This window comes from Piliocolobus tephrosceles, chromosome 9 (genome assembly GCF_002776525.5).
Source record: "Piliocolobus tephrosceles isolate RC106 chromosome 9, ASM277652v3, whole genome shotgun sequence".
Lineage (NCBI taxonomy): Eukaryota > Metazoa > Chordata > Mammalia > Primates > Cercopithecidae > Piliocolobus > Piliocolobus tephrosceles.
The window spans coordinates 37184454-37196514 of NC_045442.1; the positions used below are offsets into that span (position 1 = coordinate 37184454).

Below are 12061 nucleotides of genomic sequence, written 5' to 3' on the forward strand. Positions count from 1 at the left end.
TTGGACACAGCAAGTATGGACTTGTGAGGAGCTTGGCTGCTAAAGGGAGCAAAGAAATGGTGCAGTAGCCAGTGTAGAAAATGGAATTAGGAGATTTTTCTTTTTCTTTTTTTTTAAGATGTAAGAAAAACATTAACTTTATATGCTGATGGAGTTCAGTGGAGGTTGCAAAACTGGCAGTGCAGGAGAAAAAGGAGAGAAATATTGCATCGTTTTCCTTAAGTAGAAGGAGAGGATATGATGTACTGTACAAGTATAGGGATTGCTTCTAATACGGTGACTAACAGCACAGGCAAAGGAGTTAGAGCTGAATTCAAACTCTGATGCTTTGCTGCATACTATTGCCTTGGTTAAATGATTCGGTCCTTAAGCTTCTGTTCCCTTAATAGTGAAGCAAGGATTATAGTACCTTGCAGAGCTGTTGGGGAATTTCACATTGATATAAAGCACCCAGTTCAGTGTTTGGCACATAGCAGGTAAGAGGTAATATTGTTGGTATAGTTATTTATCTCCAGTTGTGTTCTAAAATTTATGACAAATTGAGGGTGCAGCTTCAGGATTAGTGACACTAGAGGGTGCTGGCAGGCAGCAATTAGTAGGGTTAGTAAACCTCTTTGTGACATCAGGTTTCTTTATTTTTAAGAAGTATTTTCCCTGGTATAATAATTTCACAATTATACAACATCTCATACTTTTTAGAATAAAGAAATGTTATAAAATTTCAGGTTATTACTACATTATAATAGATTAGTATATATCTTAGATTAGAAAATAGCAGAGCTTTTGTTAGAAATTTCAACATTTAATGTGTGTCTAATTAGTATAGTTACTAGTAATTATATAAAGCTTTTATCTTAAAAAATTTGATAAATTGACTAAAAGAAGGTATGTGTCATTTTTCTTTCCCTTTCGAGCTTTTCTGGGTTAACATCTCAGGGTGGGAGCAAAATAAAATCTTTGGAAAATCATAGACTGCTTTTATGAACCTTAAATGATACTTTTACAATAAACTAGATTTGTATAATCTTTTTTGAGCAAACATTTCAAAAAACAATGCATTCTTGATTCCTTTATAATTTCACTAGATTACTCAAATAAATTGTTGAATGAAGTAAGGAATAATCTTCTGAAGAGGCTGTCTCCTGTTTTTCAAGAAGAGCCGTAGAGTTTATCCCGTCCCTGAAATCTCAGGGTGGGTAGTAGAGCCAGGACTGCCCTTCAGCTTCATGCACATATTCAGCACGTTAGTCCAAGTTAACATATGTCCTAATCATACACAGCAATACATATGTATGTACCTGTAGAATTTTAGAGCAGGAGGATATCTATGAAGAACTGGAATATGTAGATAAGAGGTTTCATGGAGGTGAAGGTGCTTGTGTTGGAATATAAAGACTGGGTAGAATTTGCTAAGGGGAGTAGAAATAGATTCCATTGAGAAGAAATTATGAGAAAAATGCAGAGGTGAAAGTGAGTATACTGTGCTTGTGGGTTCTTGAAGAGGAATAAGCCTTATTGGAATATAGCATATAATGGAAAGAAAAGTTGACTAGATAAGGTGAGATGGCCATATTACAGGGAGTATAGAATATTGGAGAAAATAGCTTAGATTTGATATAAGAGAAATAGGGTTTACAACTCTAAGTTTTATAATAGTGGAGTGATATGTGAACATGCTTTGGAAAGATTTCCTTGATAGCTTTTTACAGGATAGATAGGAAGTGGAGAGACCAACAAACAGGCCAACTAGGAGGCCATTAGTGCTATCAAGGTATGAGGTGACAGCATGGGAATGAAGCAGAATGGATGGATACAAGTCATTTTGAAAAAAAAAAAATGCTTAATAATACTTACGAAGAATTAAGGAGAAGGAAGAGCCAGAGATAATTGTAAAATTTCAAAGCCAAATGTTAGTACCATTAGCAGAAGTTAGAGAATCAGAAACAAGTATTATATGTGAGGTGGAAGATTATGAGTGTACTTTAGGGCAGTCTGAGTCTGAAATTCCAGAAAGACATTCAAGTGGAAATTATTGTAGTTAGCAAAAACCTGAAACATGAGGGCGAAAGAAGACTAGCGATTTGGGGTGGGATGGGATGGGAGGTGGGGGAGAGGGTGTTATCATCATCATTGGAATGCTGGTTAAAAGTTCTGAGAACCTAAAGAAGTCACAGCAGAGTACTAAGACTGGAGCTTTTGGAGAAGTTCACAAAGGATGGGGAGGAGCCATCATGGAAGATGAAAGAGGGGAAGCAGCAGTCAATGAAGTAGGATGCTGTAGTGTTAGGAAAGGTCAGATGTGGCAGAGAGATCAAGGAGAGTGAGGCAGATAATTGGCCGCTGAATCTGTTTAGAAGTTCATTGCAGGCCTTTGAGAGAAATTTTGTGGGACAAAAGTGAGATTGTATTGTGTTGTGGAGGAAGTGAGGGAAGAACTGGAACATGTCTCCTTTGAAAGGTATTGACATTGAAAGGATCGGGAGGTGAGAAGATGAAAAGAATGAGGGACAAAAGATGAAGCAAACACTTCAGAAGAGAATAATAGCAATAACAATAACTTTTAGATTTTATTTAGTGTTTATGACGTGCCAGGCTTACTTTTGTTGTTTAAACTTTATGACAACCCCAGGGAGTAGACATCATTGTAGATAAGGACCTTTGGAGATTGCTGATGCTGGTGAAAGGTGGAGGGGTTGGGATGCAAAATGAGAGGAGAAAAAAACACCTCAAAATGTGGATGTGGAAAGATTGTGTCATGATGGATAGTAGAAGATAGAATTAGCTTCAAGGGAAGGCAGGAGAAAGGATGGTATTGGGGCCTTGAAGAGAGGAGAGAAATTTGGGCACTATCCCTAAAGATCTTTTGGGAATTAAAATGTAAATAAAGAAATAACTGGGGAGTGCCACAGACCTAGTTCAAATCAGATGTGCTACATTTTGACTAGTACCTTGTGATTATGAACCAGAATCTAGATGTAATATTGTAACAAATGTGTGGATAAAATCAAAGCCAAGTGCTTCAAGAACATTGAGGAACTAAAGGATGCCTCAATATTCTATGTAACATGGGTTTGGAAAGGGCTACATAATGATGGTGATAGGGTAAGGATGAACTAACCTGGAGCAAGTGAAGCAAATCATTCAGGATGGTGACCTAAGTCCATGGCAGCCAACTATAATGGTTTAGTCTTAGTATTTTAAGGAGGTTTTCGGATTGTTCAATTAGAGAGAAGGGAACTAACATTTACTGAGCATCTAAGGTGCCATGCTTTATATATACATTATTAAACCCCACAAAGCAATGACAAGATAAGTATTATCTCCTCCATTTTCCAGATGAGAAAACTGCAGTCACATAGCCAGAAATTGGCTATGTTTGACTCCAGAGCCCATGTTTTTTCCATATAATGCTGAATAGTATAGGCTATCTGGCCAATTGTGCTTTTTTTTTTAACAATAACTTTGATTTTGGAAATTTATATAAATGGTAGCTTGTTTTCAACATACGGGAGCTTATTGTAAAGAAAGCCAATCCTCTTGGCATAATGAATACTCATCCTCAAAGTGTCTTAAATTTGGATTTTTGTCTAAAAGAGTTAATTAAAGCCTTTTTTTTTTTCTTTGCATTAACATCCAGTTGTCCTTGTGGAACCTATGAATTTTGGGCTGATATTGCAGGTTGGTAACATTTTATTTTCTGTTATTTTAGATTCATTGGTTTTCAATTTTCAACTCCTTCATGATGGTGATCTTCTTGGTGGGCTTAGTTTCAATGATTTTAATGAGAACATTAAGAAAAGATTATGCTCGGTACAGTAAAGAGGAAGAAATGGATGATATGGTGAGTAAACATTCACATTATATTTGTAAAAACATTTTAACTGAGTGTTAAGTTTTAAATGTTGGAAGGTAGGTCATAATTTCTTATCGGAAGTCTTGGGGCCAAATGAGTTTCCAGAATTCAGGATTTTTAGAGTTAAGAAAGATGTAAAATGCCCATTGTGCTCTGTAACCATGCCCTGTAATCAAATAATATTATTTTTTTCAGCAAAACATATGAATATTCACCCGAAGTGGGATAAATAAATAGTGTAACCTCTTGTTAGTTCAAGCCAAGTTTTGCCACCAAGTAAGAGTATGTCAAACCTAAGAAACGAACTGTTAGTTCTTAGAACTCTGTATTTCAGAATTGCATCTAGGAGGATGTAGACCTGTATTAGTAACTTTCTAATACTGTTAAATATTGCTTAAAATTCAGGGAATGGGTAGAAGGATTAATTTATGTTTAGTGGGTTCAGAGGAAAGATTTGTTTTCTAAGTTCTTTCACTAAGAGAACAAAAAGTGTTATATGGAGTGCTAGCTAATGGATATTCCATATAGGTAAACTGTATCATTAAATAGGAAATTTGTCTTAAGAGACAGGCTGGAGTGTAGTGGTGTGATCATAGCTCACTGTAACTTCAAACTCAAGAGCTCAAGTGATCGTGCCGCCTCAGCCTCCTGAGTAGCTAGGACTACAGGAACAAGCCCCCACCCCTGGCTATTTTTTTATTTATTGTAGAGATAATTTCACTATGCTGCCCAGGTTGGTCCTGAGCTCCTGGCCTCAAGCAATCCTCCAGCGTTGGCCTCCCAAAGTGCTGGGATTATAGGTGTGAGCCACTGTGCCTGGCTGGGGAAATAGTTTAAAATTTTAAATTTTAATATACTAGGGTATATTGTGAAGTATCAAAGGGTTGATAAAGCATTTGGTGTCTCTTAACTGTATCTGATTAGGATTCTCCCCACCACAACAGATTACCTTGAGGGACTGCTATTCCTTAGTAAATATTGTTTTAGAAGCAAGCTGTGTTAGAAACTGTTTAAGGAGCACTTGCTTACTAAGGTTGCAAAGTAAAAATTGAATTCTTTTAAAAAAAAATGCTATATAGACTCTTAAATAAAAATATTCATATCGAATATTTCCCCCATATGTTTTCTTAGATTCTAGGTGCTAATGGACATTTCTGCATTCTTAGGGCATCTAGTACTGGTTTTGATACTCTTCTCTTTCACTCTTCACCTAGCCCCTGATTGTATATGAGGTACAGCTATGAGGTGAATGGCAAGAATAGTGTCTGAAAGTGACATTAAGAGAGTCAGTGCACTGTTCTCCCAATTTGACCATTTCTTTTTGTTACTAAACCTTTTCTTTTTCCATTATTTGAGATTCTCTGAGCACAACCAGAAGTCAGCTTCCTGAACCTCAGCATTTTAACATTGTTATTAAGGCATTGATCATTTTAAGTTTGGAATATATTTTCTCAATATTTTGAATTTCTTTAAGTAGCTATAAATTTGGAGGGAGGAAACTTACAACTGTAATTTTTACCTATTTACTATGTTTTAGTTTGATTCTGAATGATTTGCTTTTCTCTCTATATATTTGTATGTAGGATAGAGACCTAGGAGATGAATATGGATGGAAACAGGTGCATGGAGATGTATTTAGACCATCAAGTCACCCACTGATATTTTCCTCTCTCATTGGTTCTGGATGTCAGATATTTGCTGTGTCTCTCATAGTTATTATTGTTGCAATGATAGAAGATTTATATACTGAGTAAGTGCCTACACTTAACTTTATTATGTCTTTATTCTTAAATAGTTTTAATACTGGAATCTTTTAAGTCAATCATAATTAAATCGTTACGTATTTCCTTTATCTTAAAATTTATGATAAATATAATAAATGCAGACAGACAAATAATGAACAGTAATCTGTATTTTTCTGTTACATGGCAAAACTTACTAGCATTACTGAACATTGTGGTTTGTTATAAAGGTTATATGTTCCATTAAAGATACAAACAGAGGTTACTTTCAATTCATAGCTGTTTGACAAAGTAAATAGGCATTTTTTTTAAAGTTGAAGATCCAATTAGAGCTTCATCAGAAGTACAAGAATTTCAGTTACTAAGTTACTTTATATTTACCTTGAGAACTGGAAAACATCAGAGTAGAAGAAAGCACTGTAAATAATAGTAAAAAGAGTGATTAAAAAGTCACGTAAGGTTAGAAAAATAATTGATGACTTCTTTAGAAAAGAACTCCTGGTTCAATATGCATCCTATCTTGACACGATTTTTGGTAATTCTTTCTTTGCAAACAAAACCATTTGTAAGAAATTCTCAATTTTAGGTCTTTGAATTATGTGAAAAAGTTATACATTCACAGAAGATCTCAGGTCCCTATTCAGTGCTCAAAGCCACAATCTCTATGAAGCAAACACATTCTGGTGCCTGGGTGGTAGCGATTATAATTCAGGCATTTCAGGTGCTGCCTCATGAAGTCCTCAATCAGAATGACACTTTTTTCTAGTTATATTTCATGCCTCTATTTTAGTTCATAATGCATTCTTTCCTCTATATGCCTGGCATTTGGTGGGCAAGCAATAAATCCTTGCTGAAAGAATGGCTCTTTAGTTGCATATTAAATATTTAACTGTATACTAAATATTCGTTTCCTCTGCTAGATAGTAAGTTCCTTGAGAGTAAAGATCAGGTCATAACTTACCTTTGAATCCTCACAGTACCTACTTAAGGAGCTTTGCATGTGGAAGGTATGCAGTCAATGCTTGTTGAACTGAAATGAATATGTATTAACCAACAAAGCTATTTCTCTCTAGTGTTGGTTGTATTTCTTTAATACAACCTTTTTAATTCATTTACCACATGAGCTTTAAAATAACCCAAATCTAAACTTCAGAGTTCTGGTGAGTAGTTCATATTTTCGGGTATAATGTGTTTCAGATCAACTGGACCTTAAATACAAGAAAACATTTCAAATCTACCAAGAAGTTATACTTTACAATAAACACTGGATTAAGTTAATCACTATCGAATTGACACTGGCTGTACTGTCACAGTCTTATGAGCCACTAGAAGATAATCTCTTCTAGAATCCAAGTTTTTGCCACTTCCTTTTCAAAATGTTAGTGTTACAATTTGGCAACTCTTTTTTTTTTTTTTTAATGCAGAAGCTCTTCTACTTAGAGACCTTCAACTTTTATAAATAAGAAACCACTCACTAATGTATAATATTAGCAGGCAAGTCATGCATTGTTATTTTAGCCTATAATTACTGTAAGTGGTTGTTCTGTGTTGTGTTTATTTGAAGTGAATGTAATTCATTACTTATATAAGAACTAAAGCATTAAGGATTTATTATTATATAAAAGCAGCCAACTTACTGAGTTATCACTTTAGGTGTTTCATGCACATTTGATCCCTTAATCTTCACGTCAACCCTGTGAAGGAACTATTCTATTTCTATTCTACAGACCAGGAAACTAAAGCTCAGAGAAATAATCTGAGATCAATGAGCACCCTTTATTAGTAAAGAGTTTTAGTGAGCTGGGATTGGAACCTACGCAATCTTATTCCAGAACTCTTTTCTTAATTTGCTATGTTACAGAAATGAAAATAGAGATAATAATAATACAAAGTGGTGAGAAAATGAAAAATTTGCACACAGAATTGGAATAAATCACTTGAATAGGAATGATTCTAAAGGATAAAGAACAGATAATGTAACGTAAAAATTACTTTGCCTCTATGGTCACTATAGCAATCAGAGGAAAACTATTTTGAGGGTATAAGGTAGAGGATCAGTATCAATGTGGGTGCCTGTTATAGAGTGGTATTGAGAAGGCATAGAGTTTGAGAAGGTGAGGAGTAAGCTTGTTAGTGTTGCTGCTGCTGCAGCCACTCTGAAACTTTTCAGCGGAGAGTGGTAAGGCTGTGGCAGGTGTAGGCTAAACACCTCTTCAGGTGTTCCCCTTGTCCCATCTTGGAGAGATGAATAAGGAGGACTGTTACCTCCCTCAGCAGATTTTTCAGTGTAGATAAAAATGGTTTATTTGAGGGACAGGGGGAGGGAATGCCCATAGAATATTTGTGAACAAAGAAGTGAAAGACCTATAGACTTTTTAAAAATCGTATGTCTGGTTTTAATTTTTTTAATTTTTACTTTTTTTTTTTTTTTTTTTTTTTTTTTGAGATGGAGTCTTGCTCTGTCATCCAGGAGGGAGTGCAGTGATGCGCTCTTGGCTTGCTGCCACCTCTGCCTCCCAGGTTCAAGCAGTTCTCCTGCCTCAGCCTCTTGAGTAGTTGGAATTACAGGCCCCTGCCACCACACATGGCTAATTTTTGTATTTTTAGTTGAGGCGGGGTTTTGCCATGTTGGCCAGGCTGGTTTCAAACTCCTGACCTCATGTGATCTGCCCACCTTGGTCTTCCAAAGTGCTGGGATTACAGGTGTGAGCCACTGTGCCCGGCCTAAAAATCATTTTCAGCAGTATGAGGGAAACAGGGAAAGTCTCAGTGTTATTCCATCTAAAATAATAGTATTTAATATAGATGATACTACTATTTTATTTGTTTGCAGGCAAGAATCATAAGCAGTTGAATTAAGTTATGAAACAGATGATTCTAGTCATTTTTCTTAACAGATGAACATCTTGTTCCATATTATGGGATTGGTTTACAGGGTCACAGAACAGTTTTAGTGTCAGCTTCTAGTATTTTTGCCAAATAAATGTGAAATACTTGCTTAGAATATATCAAAACATTTAACTGCGGTTAAAAAAATTAGCATCAGCCAGGTATCATGTAAATGCAGTTTTAACTACAAATTCATTCACTATAGAGAATCTTTTGAGTTTTATTTGTAGTCCAGGTTGTGATATTTTTGTGTTTCTGTTAAAGTTATCTTTGAAATTAAACTAATGTTAATATAATAGACTGTATGATGTTTTCATTAAGTTGTTGGTTTTAATTTATCTTTTTTTTTTTTTTTTTTTTGCCTTTTTAGGAGGGGATCAATGCTCAGTACAGCCATATTTGTCTATGCTGCTACGTCTCCAGTGAATGGTTATTTTGGAGGAAGTCTGTATGCTAGACAAGGAGGTAAACTTAGGAATTCTCACTTCATGTTGTTTATTATAGATGCTAATATTTTACTACGAGATTTTGTTGGTTCGTTTGTTTTGAGAGTCTCACTCCATCTCCCAGGCTGGAGTGCAGTGGCGCAATCTCTGCTCACCGCAACCTCCACCTCCTGGGTTCAAGCGATTCTCATGCCTCAGCCTCCTGAGTAGCTTGGAATTACAGGTGTGTGCCACCATGCCCAGCTAATTTTTGTATTTTCAGTAGAGATGAGATTTCACCATGTTAGTCAGGCTGCTATGAAACTCCTGACCTCAAGTGATTCGGCCTCCCAAAGTGCCTGGTCTACTGTGAGATATTTGAATTTAAAATGGGCAGAACAGCCGTTGTAAAATTCTTTGTTATCTCATTTCACATAATTTCTACCAAACCTATTGTGTGTTCTATCTTGCTTTTGTGGAATTCTCGCATTTTATTTCCTAAAATTATGAATAATTAGTAGATAATCTCCTTTGTGCACCATGTAATTTGCCCTGATGAACATGTAGGAGAGTGCATTTAAGTTATTGATACTATTTGCTTTGGGGTGCCTGGCTCTAGATGTGCTCCATGTGATGCATCTACACAGAAAAAAAACTTTATAGATGAATATAAAGGCATGTGTAATGGCCTATGGGTAAAGTTTCTGGACAATGGAAAGAGAATAGGAAGGAAAGTTACGTATTTCTGTTGACTGTTAGTGTTTATCAAAGGACCCTTTGCAAATATTTCTGCTATTCTTTGTCACAGTCTCTTGCTAAGAGCACTTTGTCTTAAATATCCTATTGCTCTTTTAATACTATTACCTAAAATTGATGGAACTAATAACACAATAGTACAAGGATACTGCTCCTTGGTGTTTTTTTCTGAAATGGCATTCAGGGGTCTTTAAATTCCCTTGTATTCCCTGCAGTAGTCTGAGGTCAGAAAAGTACAAAAATTGGTAGATTTGCATATTTTAGTTTATGAATGAAGTGTTGTTGAAATACCTTAAAATTATATTTCCTTTTCCACAGCCCATCTTAAGCGGTGTCAGTATTAGGGGATCCTGACTTCTTTTCGTAGACTGGGCACACTTATAGGTTATAGGAAATCAGAGCATAGGATTATTTAAAATTCTCTCAGGATATCTTGGTTTACCCTTGCTTTTTTATTAATCTTCTTGACTTAATGTGACCTGTACCTTCAGTATAGATAATTATTTGGATTGACTGAGGGAGTATCATTATGGGTTCCTGACTACTTTAGGTAGATGTTCAGTCTCTAAATTCGACTTGTGGGTATGAGAAATGAGTCCTATCATAAAGGACCACATCCTAAGGAAATAAGGACGCATGAGGCAACTTTTACTTTGAATTTGACCTGGAAACTAGTTAGGCTAAAAGTTTAGTTTATGACTCTCAAAATAGTCTCCACAGCAGAAACAGATTTATTTAAAACAGGAAATTTATTTAAAGTTGGACATAAATTTGTTTTTAGTCTGATTGCAAGTTAAGAACACCCAGCCCAACTTTCCTTTACTACACTTATTCTTGAAAGCTGACAGAGTTCAGGCTCAGGTCTAGGAATATCAAGTCTTACAAAGTATAATCTAAAGATTATGTTCTGATTGGTAGTGTCCTGAGGAGATCTGATAGTGTCCTGATATTTTGTCTGATCAAGCCTCAAAAACTTTTAATGTAGAGGTCAACCCAGGGAATCAAGAATTTTTCAGAGTTATCTCAGGATTTGAACTACAGTGAAGCTCAAGGTCTTCATACTGTCCTCAGTGCACTATAGCGCTATAGATCTAGTTTGAAGCCAGTAGTATCCAGGACCTTAGCCAGAGACTTCAAGGGTTTGGAGAGCAGTAAAAAGCACAGCAATGCAGATACTTGGGCTACTGATTGTACCCAGTGTATGGGATTATTTTTGACTGTTAGAAGGAAACAGAGAAATAGAGAGTTAGATAAGGAGTTTTATTTATTTGTTTATTTTATTTTATTTTTATTTTTTGAGATGGAGTTTCACTCTTGTCTCCCAGGCTGGAGTGCAATGGCACGATCTCAGCTCACTGCAACCTCCGCCTCCTGGGTTCGGGTGATTCTCTTGCCTCAGCCTACTCAGTAGTTAGGATTACAGGCATGTGTCACCATGCCCAGCTAATTTTTGTGTTTTTAGTAGAGATAAGGTTTCACCATGTTGGCCAGGCTGGTCTCGAACTCCTGACCTCAGGTGATCCGCTCACCTCAGCCTCCCAAAGTGCTGGGTTTACAGGCATGAGCCACCACACCTGGCCACAGTTTTATTGATACATGTCTGAATCTGAGAAGATAGTGGAAAATATAGGAAAAAATGCTAGAAAGGTGTTGGAATTAAATAGAAGTAATACTTTAATTAATCACCACCTTTTTGTGTTATTCAAATGCTGAGTATCAGTTAGAAAGGAGAAGTTCTTGAAACTTACCCAGAAAAGAAATGAAACAGGAGAGAAAGCTCAGAATTAAGGAGTTTTTCTGGAGGAACGTTATGATTTTAGGTAATAATTCTGTAACAGATGTTTTAAAAGAACTTTATATAGCAGAAAACTAAAGTTAGGGTATTGCTTATTTTTCTATGGTACTTTCTATTTGGGTCCCTGTTGCCTATTACTGAGTTGAATTTTGGTAGTGATTCAGTGTTTCTAAGCTGTTTGAAGATATTTTCTACCAGTTTTACACTCTACTGTATTAATTAGAAAGACAGCTCCCTGTTGCTCTTCTGGTCTATATCAGCACAACTGAAGATTTATTTTTTTATTGCATGGTCAAAAAATTTGTTTCCTTGATTATTTGAATAATAGAAGCTCAATGTCTAGAATTTTGGCAATACACAGAGGTACAGAGAAATAGTAAAACTTATAAATCTGTAGTTCTGATTACTGAGAGAAAGCTTATGAAACACATTGTTTTTATTCTTTTCAAACATAGAAATGCTCTTAAGTACATATTTATTTTAGAGCTAAGAACAAACTTAGAGACTATCTGTCTCAGAGTTTTTTATTTTTTATTTCACGTTTAATTTTTTTTTTCCCTGTCTTAGGGTGCTGAAAAATCACAAGTGGGTTTCTGGTGAA

At 35.8% G+C, this 12061-nt stretch overlaps 1 protein-coding gene across 1 annotated transcript in view; it reads left to right on the forward strand.

Moving 5' to 3' along the window:
- TM9SF3 (transmembrane 9 superfamily member 3) overlaps window positions 1–12061 on the forward strand; it is a 70983-nt gene that overhangs the window by 31229 nt on the left and 27693 nt on the right. The window contains exons 6-8 of the mRNA XM_023206279.2: window positions 3710–3841; window positions 5437–5603; window positions 8855–8949. Coding sequence (XP_023062047.1) covers window positions 3710–3841; window positions 5437–5603; window positions 8855–8949 — 394 coding nt within the window. The remainder of the gene's footprint in view (window positions 1–3709; window positions 3842–5436; window positions 5604–8854; window positions 8950–12061) is intronic.